We start from the raw sequence: 25272 nt of genomic DNA on the forward strand, positions 1-25272 counted from the left end.
GATGGGACTGACACGGCTCCACCCTCTCCCACCCCCAGCGTCTCTCCATCTCACCCCCCTCCTCCCATGCCCATGATGCCCTCTCAACCCTTTGGGGGCTTGCCAGTCCCATCCAGCCACAGGCGTAGTCTCTCCCAGACGATGCAAGTACAGGCAACTACTACCACCACCACCACTAACACAAGTGGTGCTCCGACCCCGTCATCGGCTGCATTCACCATATCTCTGGATGGCTATCTAGAAGGCCAACGTATCTCCATCAGCTCCCCCCTTTCCTCAGACATGGTCCTGCCCCTGTCCCTGACCCCTCGTCGGCATCAGCACTCCCGTCGGCGAAGGCGTCCTCGCCCTGCCTCCTTTCCCCCACCTCCCAATGACCCTGGTTACTATGGCGGAGAGGAGGATGATGAATCTTTTCCAGTGTTCTCTCCCCCTCCATATGATGCAATCGGTATGGATGTACCCCATCATGGAATGGGTACAAGTTCTTGTGCCGGGCCGAGGGATGGTCACACGTCAAGGGGGAGTCGGGGGGCCAGTGGATCAGTGAGCAACCCACCCATTGGTCCCCCGTGGCTCCCCCCCCTTGCCAGTCTCACTCCTGGACACTCCTTCTCAATTTCACCAGCACAATCTCATCATACATGTAATGTAACCCCACCTTCATGGAACAACATCTCTTTTTTTCATTGTGTTGTGATTAGCATTACTTGGATTTCTAGTCTGATGATAATGTTTCTCTAAGTTATTAGTTCATATGACTTTCAAGTTGACTAGTAAAATTTTAAAAGTGATCAAAAATTTGATCTTGTAATTGGACCTATACCAGCATAATGCACACCTTGGAAAAGAAAATATATTCTTGTCCCCTTATGTACTTGTTTCAATTAATTTCAGTTCAAGAAAGTACTACAATATTGCTTTTTGAAATATTTTATTTGATTGACATGACTGAATGAAAATTAGCTATCATTTTTAGGAGAATGTACACTGCTAGACTGTATATATTTAAGCTTCTTTTAAGGCACTGAAAAATGCCCTCCATTTTTAGTACCTAGAAATCCAAGGTAATGATTAGTTGCAAATTGTTTTTCAAAGATTGAGATGCACATATGCAGTTGCTTTTTCATATTAGTATCATAGACTTTTTGTTATCCCCAAGCTTTGGTAATAGCATCTGATATTATAATGTATTAAGTGACAACCATGAAAATACTGTGAATATTTTGGAAGGGAAATTTAATGTATATGTGTATAGATATGTTCTGTTTATAAGCTATATTTAATATTATAATAACCTTCTTTACACAGTGATGATGTAACTCTGGACATTTTCTTACTTTTTGATATTTTCTTTTGTTTAGTTTATTTTTCTGGCCCATATTGGATATGTAATTGCACATGACAAAGAGAAATTCTTTAAAGTTTTCTATTCACCAAGAGGATATGAGTCTCTAGCACAAAGCAGTCATCAGCCATGTGCATAACTTTCATATATTTTCCAAAATTAGCATGGTTTTTAATAAAATATGTATTCCAATAAATTTATTCACTCCAGGTGATCTTATAGGGGAGGAATGTATGATGTGGCAACAGAGAATTCATAGAGGATCTGCTCAGGACGGTAGGCTAAAATATCTGTACTGTTTATCTCTAACTTCATTTTCATAACCAAGGAGAAATGGAAGACTCTGTGCTTTAACTATTCTTCAAGTTCTTCTCAATTTAACATTTCCCGAATTTCATTCATGCTTTATTAATACTTAAGATGCAAACTTACCTATACTAAAATGTTAAAGCATGTGAAATACATGTTTATATCCATTTTAAGCAAACTGAGGTTAGTTTTTGAATAGGCAATCACTATGTCATAGAGTTTGCTCAGGCATGGAACTTTCCATTAGGATTCAGCCTTATTAGTATAGAAGTGGAAGGAGCTTTTTTCTTTAAATATGTCAGACTGCCATATACATACACACTGGCACGCACATGCGCACACAGACATACATAAACAAGGTATGTACTTGAAGTAATTTCAGTAAATATATTACAAATCATTTATTGAATGTTTTGTTAAAAGTGCCCAAAAATCTTCAAAATAAGCTCCTTTTGCATTGATACATCAGTTCTAGCAGGACTTCCAGCTCTCGAATGCGTTGTGGTAGGCCTACTTCAGAATGCCATTTAATGCCGTGGTGTAAGCTGCGTTGATCCCGTCGATTGTCCCAAAATGCTTGCCTTTCAGGGGTGTTTTGAGGTGTTGAAACCACAAAATCGGAGGGGGATTCCAAGCTGTTAGGGGGGTTTGTACATGTCGAGGTTTTCCTAGCACGTTTCAAAGCGGCGTGAATTTTGGTCGACAGCACTTTTGGAAATCTGCCATATATTAGTTCAGTTGTCACATTTTATTTTCAGTCATTTCTTTGATCTTCAGTATTTCATATCAAGTCATCACTTTCTTCAATATAGTATATTAAACTGTTCAGGGTTACAGTATGCACCAATAGCATGGTTTCTCATTTTATTTGCAAAGTAAAGTTAAGAGAGGGTAAATCATGTGATAATACAATCTTTTACTTGCATAAATTGTGCTGAAGGTTGGGATGTATGAGACACTTGAATGCAAAAAATATGCAAATAATTATGATATGACATACAGTATTGAGGAAAAAGGAAGCCGACTTCACTCCTGTATGATGTGCAAATTTTTTACACCAGGGTTTTGGTTTTATTGTGATGTGATTCAATATGACAATACAATTTACCTTCCGGGATAATGTTGACGTCAAGGATGTCAAAAACCAGAAATTTGCCAAGCACTCCAGGAAAATTTTGTATACTCTGCCAGGTCATTGCACTCGACATCTGCCACAAAATTTTGATATGGAGGAAGAGATAAGGGATTATGAGGGAATATTTTGATAAAAAATATAATTTCTTACTTTTCCAAGATCATAAAAAATAATTTGTTCTTTCAATGGCTCAATGTGCCTCCTTGTGGTGGAGGTATATGTATGTGAGCAACTTACATCAAAATACTGCTGAGGAATTCCTCTTCTGGGTAGTTGCAATAAATTTTGTGCTTGTTCGATTGTGTATTATTTTAAATCCTCTTTAAGTTTCTGCTCTCTTGGTGATAAAATCTGTGCTTTTTAGGAGATTCTTTTAAACATGTAAATCTATGCTGATTTGAAAAATTTAGTGACTTGTGACTTGAATATCCTTTAAATTACTCTTCAAATTGTTGCTGATGGTTGCAAAATTTATTAATCTGATTACTACTATGAAATAGACTGCTCTCATTCAAATTCATTTGAAATGGAAGGATTTTTTTAAAAGACAGTGGATGGTTTTAATGAGGTTTATTTTCCAGTGTGTGTTTAGTCTCTAGTAGTCTTACTCATGAAAGAACACAGGCATAAAAATTTTGATCTCTTGATATCTCATCAAAACCCTTCTTTGGATTCTTGCGCTCATTTTGAAATAAGAATTAATGATAAAAAACTCTATCATAACAATTTGTATTTATGGTAACATGCATTTATGTATTGGGCTGCTCTACAATTTATCGTTTTTATTTGATTAAACATATATGTTTTTTGTAATAACAGACTCTTGCTTAGGATCTTTGAGGGAGTGAAGGTAAATGAGCAGACTTTTAAAATTGTTATGAGAAAAATCCACTCCACACCAAATGCCTACATTTTCTTTTAATGCCACAAGATTGAAGTAATGTCAGTGAAAAGTGGTTTGAATTTAAAATTGGTTGAAACTGGTTAGCAATATTAGATTTTTTTATTATGGTTTTTAAAATCAATTTGTTTTTGACTAAAGGAATTAATTTATTTGACTGAAACAGTAATTTAGGTGTTGTGTATAAAGTGATAGGAATAACAGCTCTGGCAAAGGTGAATGTGCTTGAACTTGAGTGAAGGCTGTTGAAGACAGCATAGCTTTAGAGTCGGCAATCATTCCCAAAATTTGGAAATATGTCAATTTTGAATGCTTCATAGTTATCTCCTTCATTGATTCAGAGACTGAAATGGTGCATTATATTGAATATAGGTGCACTTTGGAAGCCAGAAGAATTGGAAATTGGAGAATTGGAAAAAATGCAGAATTTCAAAATGTTATATGTAATCCAATGATTTTTTTATTAGAGTTCCTCTGATGAAGAACTCCAAATAATACAGATCCATTAAACAAAAATGAGAGCAAATAATACTCAACATGTCCCATTAGGTGTTATATAAAAGCTATGTTGGCATTATGTAATTACTTTCCCATGGTCTGTCAGCTTAATTTACAGCTGTGTATATTTCATTATTTAATGTAAATTAAAGATTGTAGTTGATGTCTCAGAGTAATCTTTGATTACCTACATAATTTTCCGATGGTTAAAATGTCATACGGTTTCTGTTGATTGATTTTTGCAAGTCACTTGTATTTGAGTGTCTTCACCAGTGCATTACTTGAAGCATTTTGTTGCTTGCTGCTACTTCTAAACTTTGAGATATCTTTTCAGTCTCTGTAATTTACTGCTATGTAAGCATTTCAGCTTTTTAGTGGCAGTTGCATGTTGTGTGATTTTTTGAGGTTGTTTTATAATTGCATGTCTGTATAACATTGTGATGATATATGTATGTACTAGAGAGGAATAGATTTCTATTAGGTTTTAGTTTAATCCAGTTATTGAAGTAGTAATAGAGCTTTCACCTAATAACAGCTTCTTTGCACAGCTTAATGCTGTATGTCTATAGAATAAATTTATTGGTGATGATTTTTTTATATAATCAATTTCGCTTTTACTTTATGTCTTATAATTCTTCAATTAATCATGTGAATTACGGTGAACTTTACCATCAGAAGTTCGTTACAAAGAAACATAAATTGAAATGAGATCAAGTACTGTGACTTAAGTATGACTTTTAATACATCTGCATAACATAATAAGGAAAGGAAGGTTTAAGTTTTGGTTTTCTTCTATTTTTCTTAATGTTCATGTACTCATTACTAGAGTATTGCATGGAATCACATTAAAATATTGTTAATTTTTTAAAAATGAGCCTTCCTTCGTAAACAGTAAAGCTAATAAATTTTTCCAAATGATAATACTTGGCTTAGAAAACTAAATGGTGCTTGTACATAGTACATGAAATATATGTTAGGTGCATCTATAATTTGTAGTTCACTATATAATGAGTCGGTGAAAAAATAAGAAACAATCCTTGGAGCTCATTCAAGTTTAAATGTTTTTTTTTTCAAAATACTTTTTTTTTCACTGATTACATGCAATATCCTTTTCTTTTGTGTTTCAAATGTCCCTGTTTTGCCAGACATGGTTTTTTAGAAATTCGTGAAATATCTCCTTCTCCGTATTGCCCTGGGAGCTACCGCAGGGAGTATGATGGAGGGATATTAGTTCATCGTCAATTAGAGGTTTTTGTGATTTATAGAAAAATATGGAGTCATTACTTAAAACCACAGGATTCTGCTAATACTCTACATCACATGTATATTGTAGAGTGTTGATGGAATATTATGCAATTTGAGCAGTAAAACATTGGAAGGATCATAGAAACTAATTGGTCCAAAAAGATATTTGCCTAGAGTTACTACTATGTAAATTCATTAGTGTCTTCTCATGACACCACTGTGGTCAGTGATTTTCAGAGTGGGTTATTGCATGAAGAAACCAGGGCTATTACTCAACTAGAAAAAATGGGGAAATTAAATGTTTGTTTTGAAAACCTAGAATTTCCATTAAAGTGCCTGGAAATCCTAACATTTTAACCTTTTAGGAGTAAAAATCATCAAATATATCACACCGATGATAGAATGATTATTATATCTAGTTAGCTGTTCTGTTTCTAGATCATAACAAATCATTTAGCCCAACATGGATGACAGCATACACATCTGTTACAGCGTATGCCTTTACTTTTTACAGAGTGCCTGCACCTTAGTAGTGTTGGTGCTGATCTTTTGAGATTTAAAGAGCATTGGAGTATTAAAGGTTATCATTGATAATTCATCAATAATGAAATTTTTACCGCATTTCCTGGCCCATAAGACACCTTTTTTACTCCAAAATGTACCATAAAATAGCCTGCATCGTATTGGCAAATGGATACGTGTATAACTTCAACCTATAAGAACTAGCCGATTTGCCAGAAAAATACGATTAAGTAATTTTCTCCCCCAACTGGCATTGAAAATGGTTGCCTTTATTATAAACTTCGATAATATCACTGTTTTAAGTCTGAAATAAGCAACATAGTTTAAATATTTCATTGAGAGAACTTCCTAAAAAAATTCTCAGATTTTAAATGTTTACAATGTAGCCAGTTTAGTTAATTCTCACATGTGCTGCTGGGAAACTTAATACATGTTTGGCTAATTGTGATTCAGCCACCTCTGGATAAAGCCCCTTTGGTTTTTAAAATTTTTATTGATATTTTCCTAAACAAAAATGAAAAATGCATAAAACATGAATTCACCTTGAGTATTAAACTGAATCAATTGTTCTTGGGATAGTAAAATTCAGGATGGGGATATAACTTTACAATTGTTGGACATATTTCATGTGTTCCTTGAGTAATGTATATTCTTCAATTGCTGGGGACCAGGAATAAATAGCGAATATTTAAAGTCTATAACCCTTCCTATATTTTAGAGATGATAAAATTAAGCCAATGTTCTATATTATTTGGGTATATTTAAGTTTTTGAACATAACTCCTGTGCATCTTTTCTCTGTTTCCTACTTTATACAAATGAACTAATGATATTTGGTCAGACTTTGGAAAATATATACTCTGTCAAATTTTTATTTTCTACATTAATTCAGTGCTTCATGTTACATACTATATTAATCAAATAGATAGTGCCATAAATATGATAGCTAGGCATCCAACTGCTTTTATAAATATGTTATATGTTAGTACATGAAAACTCAACAAAATAGCAAAGGTGGGGTTATTATTTTATTTTGTAATTTCTGTCATTAAATGAATCTATTCAGAAGTATTTGAATGAAAAACTTTCTCTCATGCAATTAACACTAAATTGCTTATATCCGCGATACATATATCTCTCTGAATTGATCTTCAAAGATTTACTTAATAGTACCATTTATTTTTATATCCTGTACGTACTCATATTTTTGAGTGCCTCTTTGTATCATGCGTAATTAATGACGTAATACTGATAGCAAGCCGAATCTGTGGCACATCTTTTACCATTGGCATTTCTAAGGATTCACAGTTGGCATCATTAAATATTTACATGATCAAAGTATTATAAGATTTTTCATAGATGTAATGTCTTTCAATTAAAGTAATGAGTAGTTAGAAATTGATTTCATAGAAGCATTTGCTGGCTTGGGAGTAATAATGCCATTCTTGATCAGTGCTGATGTGTATGAATGCATATGTTACTAATCCTGATTTATGATTATTATGATAAATCAATGTGGCAGCATATTTTACTTGGAGCGTATTTAGAAGCACCTTCACTCTCACTGGATGTAAGTTTTTGTAACACAGACTTTTACTTCACAAAGTGTAGGAAAAATCTATGCATGATTTTTATGTAATAGCTAGTAATCTTTAAAATATTATATCATGTTTTTACATGTATGCTCGTTGAATAAATAAAGATATTTCCTTAGAAGAAGTAACTCAAGGATCATTTGGAAGTGGTGCTCTCTCAGATTAAAGCTGTAAAATGCTTAACCAAAACTCTTCCGTCCTATGCCTCAAGAGAGATAGAAGCCATCATGATAACAGAAGGGAAATTAGCAGTAGGAACCATGTACAGTAAAATCTCTTCATAATGAAGTCATAGGGGCCCAAAAAATTGATAAAAATGTTTGAATCTTGTATTTCAAAATATTGAATGTAATTGGGAATCACGAGATGAAAAGGTGAATTCACTGTGTTAAACATTTTATTATTGACAATTTTTTTTCTATTTCTATAAAGACTTATATTAGAGAGGTGGAGCTGACTGTTTTTTCTATTTCATTATATGCATGGATCAAACTTTCACAATTTCATATATCATTATGAAGATTCTTTACTTACGAACTCAGTATACTCTTCTTCACAGAGATATTCTGCAAAAAGGTTATTTAATTTCCCATATTGAAATAACATGGGGTGGAAGGAAGGAGATGAACCATTTTTTCAACTTTCATAAGACGTTCTGATCTTTTTTGAACTTTTGCTGTAATATTTGTTGTTTTGGGCGTAACTTTATGGAATTCACATAAAATATTGAAATAAAATTATTGACATTGTAAGTTTGTGGAATTGCCAAGTCAATCATTTCATTTCTATATTGTACTATAGTGCCCATATCCTAAGTTAACTCTGTTCCTAAAATTTCCTCTTGGAATTACTCTTCACATTGCTGTTCCTGAGTTATCCTATAAAGCATTAATTTATTTTAGAAACCCCCATATCATGCCGACAAAGTTTATTATCTACAATTCTAACTTGCTTTATCATATCTCTGGCTGGTTTAACTGGCACCATCAGGTGTGCTGATTAAATAAAAAAAATGCTGCCTCATATTATCTATTTTATACTAATCATATGAAATATTTCATTCATAAAACATGAAAATGCAAAAATATTTTTCCCCAACCCAATTTTACCTATTGTTCACTTGACTCTTCATAAATATAAATTCAAGGTTTCACAGCATGTGCAATAGGAATGACGATTCGGTGAAATTAAACTGAAGATATAATTCATAATTAATTTTTTTAATCTTTCCAATTTGGGGCAATACTTTCATCATACTTGGAGTCCCTCTTAGCATTTCCTTCAATCTTAACAATGAAAGCTGTCTGTAGAAAAGTAATATGTATGCAGAATTAGTTAGTTATTTAGAATAGTTTAATTTATAAGCATGAATGAAGTCATCGTAGTGGGCGATTCTAATGCATTTGTTTGTAGCATTTTGAAACCATGTTTTGCTTCATAATTTCAAAGCAATCTCTGATTATGGTGTAGTTTATAGTGAGACCATTTTTGCAGAAATAGTGAGGTAACTATTCGAAAGAGCTATTGAATCAGACAGGTTCATAAAAGTGGTTTTGTGTACCATTCAAAAGATGGATGGAAATTGCAGATAATGATTTTAATGGAACTTTTAAAATAAGTGTTTTTTCAAGGTTCAGTGTACATATATTTGATTCAGATGTGTAAACTCAATTTCTGTGCTTGCTGCTGTTTTGTGTGTACTTATGTGGCACACTCTATGGTTTTAAGAATTCATAGATTATGTGAAGGTACAAAAATATAAAAAAACTGAAAGTAAAGCATTTTGCAGCAGTGTGGTTGGCCCTTATAGTCTCTGCCAATAAGTTAAATTTCTGTTTTTTAAAACTTTCAAATCTCCTAATTTGTCAGCTCTCACTTAAGCTATTTTCTTTCTCTTTTGTTATGATTAAAATCTATATGCTCAAAAACTTTTTATCAAGATAACAATTAATTGTATACATCCTCATGACTTTTTTACTCTCAAGAATAAAAATCTAGACTGCATTTTGAAAAATAGAAAATGCAGGAAATTAGATGTGTTTGAGACTACAGAGAACAAAATTAGAAAATCCTTGAGAGTGAGGTATAGAAAGGTATTGAGAGAATTATAAGTATAGTCTTTGGTGGGACAAGCAATCTAGTTTCTGTAGGATAAATATGCTATTGACTATTTTTGTCTAAATTTGTATGCATATGGCTTGTGCATTCTCCATAAATAAGAAAGAAGCATGAAAAATCTGTAAAATAAAATTCCTCTTCCTTTTTTAATTTATTTACTGATTGTTTGTGTTGGGTGAATCTTGGTTCTCTGTCATTTCTTTTGAAAGCTGTTTTTTGTCCTACTTAATGCTGTTTCTATTTTCAATTTAACATTGAAATGTGAGTAGATGATATGTGCTATAGATTAGAAACTTTCTGAAAAGCTTATAGTACATTTGTTCAATTGACTACTCCACAAATCCCTTCATTGTGTTTATAAAAATATTTCTGGCCTTTAATGCATTAGCATTGTGGGTATTGGTGTAAATGCTGAAAATATGGAAAAATGTTTTGCTGTATATTTGTTTTCTCTATATGTGTTAGTTGTTATGGATATGTGTTTATGAAACTATACATTTTGTGTAAATAGATTTTGTACATAATATGCGTGTTGCTTACAAAGTTGGAATGACTCATGTAATTTTCATGTGGATGATAAAGAAATTTGTCTGAAAAGAACATGTTGTAACACTTTTCTAGCAACTTTTTTGGCAGTTCTTATTGAAATGATTTAAAGTTGGAATTAAATAATTGGATGCAAAATTTTCTAATAAATGAAATTAAATCGCCTGTAAGAAGAAATGTACTTCTTCTGTAAAATATCATTAATTAGTCTTTACCTGATTCAATTTTCCCATTGAATTAAAAGGAAAATGTTTTACAAATTGTAATTACATTATGAAAAATTTTTTAAATGAACCATTAACTGAAATTATTATTGTTCATATACTATGTGGAAATATTTCAATCTAGTTTTTCTCTTTCTTCAGCCATTCGCTCTGGTGACTACTTCATGTTTGAGGAGTATGATGACGAGGAGGAAATGATGGAGTTGAGGCAGAATAAAAGATTTGTTGAGGAAGAAGATGATGAAGATGAAGAAGGGGATGTTGCAGATGGGGACAATGGCTCTAAAACTCGAAGGAGACGATTCACTTTAAGCAAGGTTAGAAATTAATATTTTCTGAAGTTGCATTGTTACAGCATTTAAAATCATATCAACTACATCTTGGTTCTCTTTGGCATCTTAAAATTGATGAATCGACTGGAACCATGTGGAATAATTGATTTTGTGCTCCCTTTCTGTTCATCTTTCTTAATATATAGCTTTTCATGATGGCTCTCATCAGAATTATTACGATTTTTCTCTATGTAAGTATGAAGTTCATGGTTGCACTGCCACCTTGAACCATAATAGTCAAAATTTTGGTTGCAAAGCAAGTTTACTGCAAATTACATGCAATTTATTAAAGAGATTGTAAGTGATAACCTTTTTATGTTGTATTTTGATGAGTGCTTACTATTATTTGATGCATTATCGCATGTTTCCCTTATATTCATTCAGAATTTTCTGTCATTATTAGCTCACAGGGATGAAAAAGTTTGATTATGATCCCTCTGCTTTTTATTTATTCACGCTTTTGAATTCCATATGTCACCGTAAATGATCAAACTTAACATATTTTTGCAGGTTTTCAACTTTTTATATGCTATATTTTTTGTGTTTTCTGAAGTAATTGCTCTTGATATACCTTTTAGATCCTTTAATTAGGTCAGTTGAAACACTTTCTCAACTTAAAAGTATATGCCTCAAAGAAATTAATATTTTTCATTTAGCAAATACCATACTATGTTTTTGCCTGAGAAACCATAGCCTATTTGCTGTACTGTAATAGAAATAATTTCAAGTTTTATATTTGCTCTTCTGCAAATTAATGCATTGATTTCTCTGCCAAAATTATACTTTTTGGGTGATTGCTTTCACAATACCTATTACTACAATGGTTACATATTTATTTGTATCAAATTATGGTTTGATGCAAACGTAGATTTCAGACATAATTTCATGCATAGTTTCATTTATCTATTGCATTGAAATTTACATAAAAGCTTACTTTCATCTTAGGGCTGAATACTTCTACTTAATGGGATTCAGTTACAAAAAAAATCAATTTTTTAATTTTTGCTCAATTTAAAATGTCAAATATCTTATAATCAAAGCATTCTTAATATATTTATCTGATTTTTAAAACCATTTTGTGATATACAGGGCACAAACAGTATCCTCTAACATTTTCCTGTTGAATTTTAATTGCATTAGAAGCAAAAAATATTATTCATTTAGTTTGTCATCCTTAACGAGAATTGATAAAAAAGGGGACCCATTCATTATGCAAGAGATGTACTCTTGCAGTTACTCAGCTCTGCAATGAAGACAGATGTGGGGCAGGCTGCTGATATGGCGTTGATGTCACACCAAGAATACACAGAAGATGGAGAAGAGGTACCGGCCGATGATGGAGTTGGGGAAGAGGCAGGGGATGAGCCAGGCACATCAAGTTGGCGGAAGACCTCTTTGGGGGTTGTTCCTGATGGTGTGGGATTGGCTAGACAGAGGTCACATCCTGGGTTACGATCTCGTCGCAGCAGTGGCCTCTCTGCTGACCATGTGAGTTCACAATTGTGGTTACATCATTTTTGGCTGCTGCTTATAACTGTTCCTGGTTGTAGGAGCATTATTTATCATTTCTTGAATTCAAAGTGCCTCAAATCCAAGACTTTTCAATAAAATTTTGATAAAAAAGTAAAAAGTCAGAAATTCAATAAAATCAATTTGAGAATTATCATGCCATTAAATTTTAGCTGTTTGTGAGAAAATGTTGGATAAATACCATTTATCAAGCCTCAGCTTGGATTGGAGGGCAGTCTATGGTGAAAAAAATCAGTTCTTGTTAACAAATATTATATTATGTTATGCTGCATTACATTGCACATCATTATTCTGTATTATATTTCATGGCATTGCATTACTATATCCTACTTTACTAAACCATGTCATATTATATGTGAGCATTGGGTGCATTTCACATGAATACTAAAATTTTCTATTCAGTGCAGCAAAAAAGCTGAGGAAGTAATTTTTTTTCATTTGCCAGGAAAATTTTTTCAAGTGGAGGAGAGGTGGTGAACAGAAATAATATATTTTCATCTCTGAATAATTTGGCATTTTTAATAAAGCAAATCCTAACAAATAATGCATTTAACATACTGTTTAATTTATTTGTGAACACAGTCTATTTTTTAGAATTTTAAATCAATTTTTATTCCATTGCTGTAAATTTAAAGTTTTTACATTTAAAGTTTCCCCTTTGTAGTGCATCATTTTGTTACTGACATCATTGCAGTAAATTTAGATATCTATGGAATTTTCATGAAGTGTTCAGTTTTAATTCTTCAAATTCAAGATGGCCAATTATTTCGGCTGATTTCCAGTTTTGAAAAATATCACCTTTTAATTTAATGAGTGTAGTAGATTTTATATTAGGTCGCATGCACTTTCATAAATGCAACTAATGCATTTCTTACCTTACCCTCTTAGTATTGTGACCTGCCAGTGGTGCTAGCGAAAAGTGCTGAGGGCAATTTAATCAAATCATCTAAGGGAAAAAAATATTATGAAGTAATTTTTAAAGATATCTCTATGAAGTTTTTTTATTGAATATTAACTGAATCAGGCAATATTTATGAATGAATTTTACATTGTATTACAAAATAATTGTAATTGTTTTAGTCCACTAAACATGAACAATAGCATACATTTGAGCCAATATATTGGCTCGCCGTACTTTTTACCTGAGATGCAAAAGCGGATATATTGGCCCGGCACACTAAAGGGTTAAATAATTTCTTATTGAGTGCCCCAATGTGAACAATCATATTAGAATATCATGCGCACATGTTTAAATTGTATCTGTAAATCTTATTATTTAAGAACTTGCAACAACCATCTTCAAGTGTCAGTGTACGATCCAGTTTCCAGTCTGGTCGAATTCCTCCACTAAGTGAGGAGGAAGAGCCTCAAGTAGGTAGTTCATCGACAAGTACTCCAACCCATGGGAAAGCCCAGACTGCTGTCATGCATCCCGCAGGGAAAGATGAGCCTCCAGGGGGTGGAAGGGAACAGCCAGGTAAATTGATGGGCTTCAGGAAAGCTTGTAGAGAATATTATTCAAACAAACATTGTAACAACAACTAGGAGAGAGGGTTAATCCCTATGTATTTTATAATTATTAAGAATTATAGCATTTGTGCAATGCCCTCATTTTTCATGATTCTAATTATACAAAAGTGTGTTGCTTAAATCCAAAAAGAGAGTAAAATCACACGATGGCTATAGCGGAAACTTTAACACCAGTCTAGTGAGAGATGAGGCTCACTAAAAGCAAGCCTTTTCCAATACTACAAGCACCATCTCTTGGACTATTGAAGGACCTATTGAAGGACCCACACATAAATTACTGACCTAATGCTATTAGTTCAACAGACCTCTGCCACTTGCCTTACCTTTTGCCACTACTACTGACCAGATAGCACAGGCTTGATCATATCTGCTTTGTATTTGAGTTTTATCTATTGATGAAGGTGGTGAAGCATCTCATTGGATCTTTGTGTAAATAGATAGCCCCTATGGACAAGCATGTACAAATGAGATGTGAAATATGGAATATATCTATGGAGGATAGAAATGTTGTGTATGTTACTGCTTTGCCCTGTTCATATCATTAGTCAAACACAGTTATTTCCTAGATTGAGTGGCATTGCTCTTATTAAATATTAATACTTTTCAATTTGTGGATTCAGATCCAGATGATGGAGACGATGGGGGTGGTGATGGCATTGATCCTGATGCTCAGGGAGCTGTGGGCCGGAGGATTTGGACTTTCATGAAGTTCTTTTGGGCTCTCATTGAGAGCCTAATGGTCAGTGCTACCCAGTGGCTGAATCGCTTCTCTAGGGATTATCGTTACATAGCACGTTGCCTTACAAGGGAGAAAAAACTACTTAAAGTAAGTTTGTGATTTCTTTAAGAAAACAATTGTAAGCCAACATTTTTCTTTCAAATTACCTTGTAATATTTGTCACTCTGTTTAGAATCAGCATAACAACATTGAAATGTATACACCCCGCAAATCACTGGCATACAATTAAGCTAAATTTGAAGGGAACTAATTGTACATGATTAGGAGAAATATTGCATAGGTATGTAGCCAAATGAAAATGATTGTGATATACTAAAAAATAAATTAAAGTCTGTAAACAATGCTGTACGTGGCTAACTTGATGTAGATGCAATGACCTAATTCCTTAATATTAGTTATGAACTGCAATTGTAATATGCAGTAATGCTATTTAAGTGCCTGCTTCCTCCCTACAAAAAGCAAAAGGTCTCTGGAATTTCCCCATTTAGTCCCATTTATGTCCCTTCCAGCTTTCAAAGCTCAAACAAATCAAAGATGCTGATGGTCCCCAAACATTCAGTGCCATTAACCTCATCTATGGTACTTATGTAATTAACATGCAGTAAATGTTTTCTGAATCATTTTAAAGTCTAATTAGAGTGCCCTTATTTCAACTGTTCTGAAGGAAATGTAAATACCTTCCTCGTAAGAGTGGTCAAATGTCAGTTAAAGCAGCATGCACTCACCCACTGATATCATATCAATGTGGGACAATACTTATGATAACTCATCATAACATAATTATATTCAAATGAGTTATACCAGTAAATGACTTGAATGCATTAGAAGAAGCTTTTCTAGTAGAGTAAGTTTCTAGTTTATTTAATATTATTTTCTACCTTCTACTACTACCATTGAAATGGGCGAGAAGAGATTGAGTGTGGGCGGGAGGAGAGGCAGTGCCATTCCCTGGGAAGAATCAGTAATTATTCATCTGATATTCTGATGTTGAATGGTTGGGTCGCTTCAATAGTTTGATCAATATGAATAGATAATAAGAAATTAATAATTGTGAGACTTCTTTCTTTTATGAGTGTAAAAAACACATCTTAAGCACTTCATTAGCCCAGCATCTTTATGCTAGTACTAGTCTCATGCTGTAATTTATTAGGCTGGACACACACCACACTACTTTCATGTTAACTTTTGAGTAAATTTTGTGTTTGTGATTACAGTTTTTCCTGAAATACTATGTCTATACATAGTTAATCAGGCATTTATAGCCCAGCTAAAGCTGCTTTCAAGAGCATACCTTGTGTGTAACTCAGGGTACCACCTGTATGTTTATTAATGAATTAGTGATTAATAATCTATTCTCAAATTAGAGATAGTGCAGTTTTCTCATTTCTGAAGGTCTGAGTTATCATAACTACTGCTATCCTTTACCATGAGAAAAATTCTTTTGCAAAAGTTTAGGTTTTTCTTGATATCTTTAAGGAAATCAATGTTGGCTTGCAATCATATATTAATGAATGTATTATTTGAAAGCTTGTGTCAAAATTATAAAATAATATTATTGTTCTGCAATGTCAACAAGATTCACAACTCCCAAAGGGCATTCTTGCTTAATAACTGTTGTGTTGCATTTGTGAGAGTTGGATAATTTGATCAGTCTAATAATTATTCCTTATCTTTTTAAAAAGAGATTTCATTGCAGTTATACATTTTAAATTTTTTATTTGTAAGTTATATTTTCATTCTGTAGGAAAAGTCTGGTTTCCGTGAAGGAATGAGAACAGGATCAGCAATGATTTGGGAACCACGCCCAATTGTAGTTGCTTCATGGAAAACTAGGTAAGGTTTAAGTTGCTTTTTTTTCAAATTGCTAAATTTTATGAGGCATATTAGCATTAATAAAACATTTATGTCTACTATATCCCCACTCCCTGATTATGTAAGCTTAACTCAAGTCGTCTCAACGTCACAGATCTTATGTAAATTTTTAAACAAATTATTTCAAACTAATGTCGACAAAAGACAATTTGTGAGGCATAGCTGCATTGATTTTTGATATTTAATTTTTAATTATATTTTAGTACTTCATCGAAGTTTCAATAAAAGTGGCATTTAGAAAAAATGTAATAAATTTAATACTGCCAAAGTTAATTAATATGGCAGATGTTTCATATAATCTCTACCTCAAATTTTGACATAAATATGGTTTTCTGTTATTAGCAAAATGAACAATGTTCTGAAATAACTTTGGTTTTTATTGGTTCATCCACGAAAATTGGATGACCAATATTGTTTAGTTATCGCTGTATTTTGATCTGTCATATTCCTATTTAGGTTTCAATTTCCAAGATTCCGGTCCATTTAAAACAAATCTGAAACCTTTCCATTGGTGGATAAAATATTTATGACATTGGTGATGCATAGTGAAATTCATGAAAACGAATTGTTTGAAATAAGGCATGATTAATGGGAAATTTGCTCCACGTAATTGATGATTATGAAATTAAAGTATGGCTTTATCAATAAAATTCCCCCTTTAAAATTTGATAAAATTTAAGAATTTTGAGCTTTAACTGGCAGAAACTCATTTGGAACCCCACTCATGTGGTACACACATGGTATGTGTGGCTTGGCTTAGGCACAGCTTTTGTGAATAAAAATTGCATGAGAAATTGCACTACTTGAGGAATAAGTGATAGCCCCTTGAGCCTTATCAGAGATGGTAAGGTCAAGCATGACTTGAAATTGTTAAGCATATGCTTCCTTACAGAATGGGCAGCTTACAAATCAGTATATTCATCATTCTAATTGATATAGATTTGTATAATTTTCTCCAGTCTTAGTTACTATACGTTATTATTCGTGATGTAATATCACTAACCAGGTTTTCTTTAAAAACTTCTGTCACCACCAAGAAACTACTGAATCTACTGAATCACATCAGATATGGCAAGTGTAAGCATTTGATTGAGTGTCCTGGAAATAATTCATTTTGGGAAATTTGACATTTTTTTATTTTGCCCTGTTGGGACCCATAGGGTTTTCCATAAGTATGTTTTTGGTTGGTATGCATGTTGCAAAAATATCTGACCTTTTGATTTCTGTAGGAATTTCTGTTAGTTGTTGCCCCGGCTGAAAATTCTTTATCTGCATATGCACAAATAGGCGATATAGATATTTTTATTTCATGTGTGGCATCATCATTATGTTTTGTTGGAATTTTTGTGCCAATATTTGTTTAGGTTTTTGTAGTAATGTCACCGCTTTGAAATTATAACTCCCACCATTGTTGTTAAATTTTAATTGCTCACTGATCTAAGTCTTTTATTTGTCTAATGCTGTTTGGAGTACATACATTGGACACCCTTCATCATTCATATACAGTCTTGAGACAACACCTTGACTGTCCAATATCAATGGGGTCCCCAGTATGTATTTATATTTTGAGTTTCAGTGTATCTTTCTAAGTATTGAATGCTTACCCTTAAAAATGACTATAATAATGCATTTATTTGTCCAGAGATTTGGTGCATATTCACATGTACACAAATATAGGACATGTCAGATATAAACTTCACAATTTTAGAAAAAATGCAATATGTATGCATATGCATACCAATCTACTACCATATTTACATATTATTTGGTTTAGTCGGCATTGATGTGTAGTGAAAATTCTAGGATTCAATTACAGAATAGAACATATTATTTTTTACTATGATCAGCTTATTAATATCATGAGAAATGCAAGAAAGGAGGAATTTTTTATTTTAGAAATTTAATTTTGAATTTGTCACTTCATGGATGAATTAACTAGACAGTGAACAGACATGACATGCTATTGTCATAAATGTAGGTATCTCTGTCAGGTTTTCGGAAAAGTATTTGGTGTTGGAGAATTTTACAATGGGCTAAGCAGCACAAGTCCTTTAATATTTCTGTACATTGTATCATCATGGGTCGATATTAACAAAAAAATGAGATTATGAAAGAACGTGTTGGGCCATTGCTAGTCCCATCCATTTGTTGATGAACTTTTTGAATATGACATGCTGCATAGGTAGTACTGAGAATCATCAGGGAAAGATTGCATTATGAGGGCAAACAACTACCTTGGAAAACAACAATTATTATTTAGGAAGGAGGGTGGATAACTTGATGCAATTTAAGTAGCAAAAACATATGCAAATAGGAGGAATGTGTAGAACATAACCAAGATCCATGGGCCTTCTTGGATCTTGGATTTTGGTTAATAAAGGAGTAATCAGGAGATGTAGATGACTTATTTGAAACCTTAAATTGCATGAGATGGCATAGTAAAGTATGGTGGAGGGAGAATCAAAGGAAATGTCAGTTACGGACAGTGAAGACAGTTGTCAAGTCATTGCTAGTGCTTTCAACTGGTATCCTGAGGCAATGTTAACAGAGCCCCGTAAGGACCAAAATTTGTCAATGAAATTAGATGGAGATCTTATTAAGTCGCAGGCATTTAATAACTGATAAGCTAAATGGTCAAGAGATTGTAGAAGTGTCTTCAGGGTGATTGATTTAGTCAAAGATTTTATTTATGAGCTTCAATAGCTTTTCTGTTTAAGTTCCATTTACAAAAAATCCAGCGCATTGGAATCAAGTCAAACATAATTTTTGAAATAATATAACTGATGAGTTGACTTTATTTCTTTGAATGGGGATTTTTAGTCAACAGTTTAGGTACATGTTTAACTACCTAACTAGCACTAGTAAAAATCATAGTTTAAGAAATGAGCTACACAAACACTGCCTACCTATACCAATTCTTACCCTTAGGTGTTATAGCTTCAAGTGGACATGAGCAGTATGATATGTAATTGTTTATGGTGGTGATCATCCCTTGTAATGTGCGCTGTCTTATCCACAGGAAGAGGCAAATTATGTATTACTGTCCAACAACATACATATGCATTTAAAAGAATAACCTAGAAGGGTTATTATATTCTTTAAAATTTAAATTTGGTATTCATAATTAAGTCATTAGAGATAAAAGAATAGGTTAATTTGTTTCCAGTTTTAATGTGATTTGTGAGCCATTTTTAGAAGCAGGAAAAATATTGAAGATGTGGTGAATGTTGGAAAAATTGCCACGAGGAAAACTACTTTGGTGAGATGAATTGAAGTTGTAGGAAAGAATCGCCATTATATAACATTGAGTTACTTAGCATTGTATTTCTAGTCACCTACCTAAGAAATTGTTTCCATCATCCGTACCTGCATCCTAGTTTTTGAGACTAGGTATCTAAAGTAAAGGCTATACTTACATTTAATAGGTATACTGATTTTAAATTCCTCTACATAGGGTGACATATATCATCAGGATCTGAAAAATTTTTTCATACATTTGTGCTTATTTTTAGTTATGAGGTAAAGTTTTAAAAATAAAAGTATTGCTTTACATGATACACTGAAATTCATTTGGTCTGCATGCGATGTACATTTTACCTTTAGATATTTCAAAATAGCAACAGTGGAAAATAGGATGAGGAATAAATGTATATTTTTGTCTGCACTCCTTATTTTATATTTATTACTGTAGTAATGCATTCAGTATTATCAAGTAATTTGATGCCATGTTTTGGTAGAAGCATTAAATTGATGTCTTTAGAGGTACCTACCTACATATTTCTTTATGCATGCGATTCATCGCATGATTAGGAAATTTATTTTTGCACATCATGTATGCCTGCATTTTCCTAAGGTCTGGGATTTACCAGGAGGGTGCTGGAAAGACAGCTGAAACTAAGGTGAACCTTGAGGAAAGGAGTAGAACAAAGATACATGATCAAAAAGATGGAGCTTATGAATTGGACTGGGAGAGTGATGATAATATCACCGAAGAAAGGTAATATCTAAAGCGGTAATTTTACTGATGTTGCCTAATAATGATAGCCTAATCAAAGCTATCTATATAATTATTTGTAGCTGAACACTCTTATTTAGTTAAATCTGTTATTAGCTAATTAAATTTTGGCAATTTTTTATTTCAATGATGATAGTAGTGACAAATTATCATCCTATTTTTATTTTTTAACCATTGGTAAAGTGGTCTGATAACTGATTTTGGTAATGGTATATGTAGTGGTATTAGGACAATATTTTGGACATGTTCAGACTGGGAATTTGTTTATTGTGAAATCTTGACTCATGGTTTGTTATATGTGTAGTAGAGGGGGGTTTGGGATGGTGCGTTGGCTAACATACTGGCTTCCCTCCCAGAGGGCCCAGGTTCGAATGCTGGTGACAACAGATCTTTTTCAGTGGTATCCCAATCCCTACTTAAGGTGCTTTTTGGAAAGCACTGTGAGTGAGTATGCTGTCAGTTGGATGGGACGTTAAATTGTGAACCCCTTGGGACCGTTTGTTAAGGGTGGGCAAATTCTAATTCTGGGTTTCTCTCCACTCCTCCTCCTTTCCCATTCATCCCTAATGGCGCAAATGACTTCAGCTGTCAGTTGCCTCCCCTGCATCTACTACTGCTCTACGTGTAGTAGAGTATCCCCAAGAAGATGATTTTAATTGGCTCTGTCTAAATTTATGCCCTTCATGCTGAGGTTTCACACTATGATGGTTGGCTCACATACACTGTGAAATTACCTACCCTTGTTTTTTGTTAATTTTTCTTCAAGAATCTTTAGTCTCATAATTGATTATTCAGATTTTAATTGCGTTATTCCCAGATGCATGTCATGATTCATTGTATTCCAGAGAAAGTGTGATATTGTTAATGAATTTTCTAACAAATTCCCCAAGCATCGTCCCCACTGGTGATGGACCGAGGAGAAAACCCTCTCATTCTAATTGTTATTTCTTTTGTTGATTTTGATTAATAATTAAGGCTTTCATGCAAAGTCCTCTGTATCCTCTGTCTATGATAGAGTGAAAGAAGCTTCGGGGAAGATGCAGATCAAGAAGATGGAGAGTTTATGAAAGGTGAAATAGGTGCACTAAACAGTAAGGTGAAAGCTCTATCATGGAGTAAGAAGAAAAAATCCATGGACACTATGAAAGATGTGGCATGAGAATTACTAAATGAACCAGGAAACATTTCATAGGGATGGAAAGAATGCATAGAGGACACGCATAATGAAATAATTAGACCAGGAAGTTAGAAAGAGAATATGGCATAGATGGGGACAGCTTAGGACCAGGCATACCTGATTGTGAAATAGAAAGTTCATTATGGGAATTGAGAAATGGGATAGCATACTGTGGGAATGGATAGCATACCTGCAGAACTACCAAAGGATTTAGGTAAATTTTTAAGGAGTGGTTTTTATGGGCTAATTCATAGCATTCATGATAGAGGAATTTGGCTGGAGGATTTCGTCAGATCAGTGTTAATTCCCATGCCCGAAAAGGGAAAGGCAGCCATATGTGAATATTACAGAACAATAAGTTTGATTTCACATACAGCTAAGATGGCACTTAGAATATTTAATAAAAGAATGAAGAAGAGGGCAAATAATTACTTAGGGGATGATCAGTTTGGGTTTCTTGGGTCAAATTGATGAATGTATTACAGAAGATTGGAGGGATAGGAAACTTATCTGTAACCTATGCATGTGTCAAATTGCTCAGGTGCAAATGGTAGATGAATAGTTTGGATGAGCCGTGTTAGGAAGAGGAGTATGATAGGGGTGCCCATTATCACACTTGGTCTTCTGTGTATATGTGAAGGAAGTGGTAAAAATGTCCTGAAAGGAACTGGAGATGGGAATAAAAGTCAACGAGGAATCTACAAATTCGGTTAGGTTTGCGGATGATTAAGCTTAATTTAGCCAGAACCTCAATTGTATTTGCCACATTACAGACAGGTTCTATCTTTATTCCCAGCTCTGGATCATCTTCACAATCTTATTTCCAGATGTATGCAGAAAGTTTGATTTGTGCTCAATATAGTGATGATTAATTGATATAGTACATAAAAAAGGATAGGCAATGTTAAACTGAAGGTTTTCAAAAGATTTTCAAAACTTATATGTACTATTTAACAAATGATGGCTGATTTAACTTACATGGTTACTTGAGTAAGATAAGTAACTTCATTTCATAAAATGCACTTCCTAATTTAATTTATTTTTTGATATTATGTGTTTTTATTTGCTTAGGTTTCAATTTGTTTCAAGTTTGAACCTTATTCTTTAGCTTTTCTGGGTGTCAGTCGTTAAAACTAAAGATCCTATTTAAATTAATAATAGAAATTGTGCTGTAATAACTTTCTCTATGAGAATACGTAGAGAACTCTCGTGCATACTGAACATTTTTTTTAAGAGGTCATACCTATGTAAATTTAATTTGATTCAGAATCAAGTTAAAGTAGAATTAGTGATTCACAGTTCCCTAGTTAAGATTATGGTTCTTTCTATGCACATGATGCTGATAGATGAATGATAATTTATGAAGTAAATATTCATAAGAAAAATGTAAAAGTTTTGAGTAATTATTTTCTTGTTAAAATACACAAATTATTGCTCTTTTAATAATAAGGCATATTGGAGATAAGGTGGATAAAATCAAGTGTGTTAATATGCCTTTGAAATGAAAAAAAAAACTTCATACTCTACTGGCTTTATATCTGTTCATGTTTAGTCTTAGCTAAACACTACATAGTTCCAAAACCTAATTTGCCTAAAAATGTGGAAATTAGCGTTTACATTTGCCCTTAAAAGCAATCTGGCATGGAGTGTTCAGTTGTCACCTGCTTTGAGGTTTGCTCAGGCTATTATTTAGTATGGATTTATCCCTCCACATTAGAACTCCTTTCCTAAATATTTCTTATTACAATTGAAGCTGTTATTCAGCATTACTTGATGGTGCATCAAGCATCCTGTTGAAACACCCAGACCACTTTGCCTTGTGTTAGCTTCTAGGATTTGATGTAGCTGTCATTCCAGTATAATATCCACACCGAATGTTGATGTCTTGTCGTAATAAATGTGAATGCTTAAAGATATGCATAGAACTGTGTTTTTATCTATGTATAAGATACAAATATACTGCCATTAGTGTGGATTTTGGCTTTTGCATTATAGTCTAGTAGTCCATAAAAGTGTAGTCATGCTATCATTAGTTGGGTGCATTAAGCTGGATTGCCATGTTGCCTGCTGAATGACCATTTGGATAGAAGGGCAGCAGAGGAATGGAATGAAATATGCTTGGGCACCTAATAATCTGGGTCACATGCCATTTTCACCTCGAACCCTATGCCAGATTCAGGTTGTTCTCCTTATTCAGGCAAAGAGTCATCTCGGAGACTGAGGAGGAAGAGGAGATTGAGAAGGATGGGGTGCCAAAGATTCTAATTTGGCCAGCCAGTCTGGATAAGGGGCTGGATCACCCACCACCCCTCTCTCAGGGTACAGGGAGGTAAATCAGTTGCCAAGCATGGGTGCCCAGTGCCCTGGTTTCAGGGCAGGATCACCTATCTTCTGCTGTGCCTGTTGCATTGATTTTTCAAGGCCAAAGGAGGGGGAGGAGGATGGGGATTCTTTATTTCCCTTCCTATTTTCTCTAGGCTTACCTTAACTGATATTCTTGCCCTATTGCTTCTGTGCACACCAAATATGCTATGTTGCACTTTTTCGTGGCTTTTGAACACAAGTGTGTTGAATGTCTCAGCCGATAATGCTGATTTGCTCATATAATGGTTAGGTTGCCTGTTAGCATGCAACTTGCAATTTCTATGCTTCTTGCACTATTTTCTTTTAATTTACCATATTCTCATCTACCTCTGATATTTTTGTTTTGTCTTTAAATTGATTTTGTTTACTACAGAATGCCCCTCAAAGTGAGTTATTACCTTCTAAATTTTCTTTTCAACTTAAACAAGATGAAGTTTTTAGTAAGTAATCAGAATATCTGAAGTCTGTATTGATTTTCTCCTATCAGATAATGCCTCTTTGGAATTAACTTTCACTCCCATACCAGAAATTTGATTTCCTGACATTGTTCAAAAGCTGAATTTTGCAGCCATTTTAAAAAGGACCAACTTATTGTGAATAGATTATCTAGAAGCTGTTATTTCTATAAAAATGGGCACCGGTTAACATCATCTGGGATAATTAAGATAATTCTTTACTAAGCTGAAACTGTCAATGGCCATTTTAAAAAATCAGGCCTTACCTTTAACCCTTCACTTGAAGTTAGCAGGGAATGTAATATTGTTCACCCTTCAAAGGGCTATCAGTCCCTTCAAAGGGTGAATGCCACAGTAAAAGCCATGGATACACTCACATCATTTTGCCATCCAAAAACTCTCTTTGACCAGGTAAAAGCTAACAGTGTGCCACAATACCACTTTATTGAAAACCCAGAGTTGTTGCAATTAGAACTGGGGCATTAGGGATGGTTGTAAATTTCCTAGATCACTGGTGGTATATAAATGTCTGTGTGCCCTGCTTGTAAAATTCCCATTTAAGACTGCCTTCCTTATTAATATAGGTAATAATATTGTGAATTACATAATCCTTCTCTCCTTAAAAAAAACCCTGACTGGTTCAACTCTGCTTTTAGTTCAGGGGGTTGCTAAGAATATTTTGTGTATGGCATACCTAACAGGTTGAAAAAATATTGTTTTCAAGGCTTGGTGAAAACTGAAACTATTATTCAGTTTAAATATCCTCATTCACAGAATCGAGTTGTCTATATCCGTGAGAAGAAAAAAATCTCTTCTAT

At 33.7% G+C, this 25272-nt stretch overlaps 1 protein-coding gene across 1 annotated transcript in view; it reads left to right on the top strand.

The window, feature by feature from the left end:
- The window catches only part of Piezo (piezo type mechanosensitive ion channel component), a 175267-nt gene that overhangs the window by 126994 nt on the left and 23001 nt on the right, over nucleotides 1-25272 (top strand). The window contains exons 28-35 of the mRNA XM_071584971.1: nucleotides 1559-1624; nucleotides 10582-10757; nucleotides 12006-12260; nucleotides 13584-13779; nucleotides 14453-14658; nucleotides 16316-16404; nucleotides 20297-20440; nucleotides 23833-23964. Coding sequence (XP_071441072.1) covers nucleotides 1559-1624; nucleotides 10582-10757; nucleotides 12006-12260; nucleotides 13584-13779; nucleotides 14453-14658; nucleotides 16316-16404; nucleotides 20297-20440; nucleotides 23833-23964 — 1264 coding nt within the window. The remainder of the gene's footprint in view (nucleotides 1-1558; nucleotides 1625-10581; nucleotides 10758-12005; nucleotides 12261-13583; nucleotides 13780-14452; nucleotides 14659-16315; nucleotides 16405-20296; nucleotides 20441-23832; nucleotides 23965-25272) is intronic.

Source organism: Hetaerina americana, unplaced genomic scaffold, assembly GCF_022747635.1.
Source record: "Hetaerina americana unplaced genomic scaffold, ioHetAmer1.1.p SCAF_1, whole genome shotgun sequence".
Classification (NCBI taxonomy): domain Eukaryota; kingdom Metazoa; phylum Arthropoda; class Insecta; order Odonata; family Calopterygidae; genus Hetaerina; species Hetaerina americana.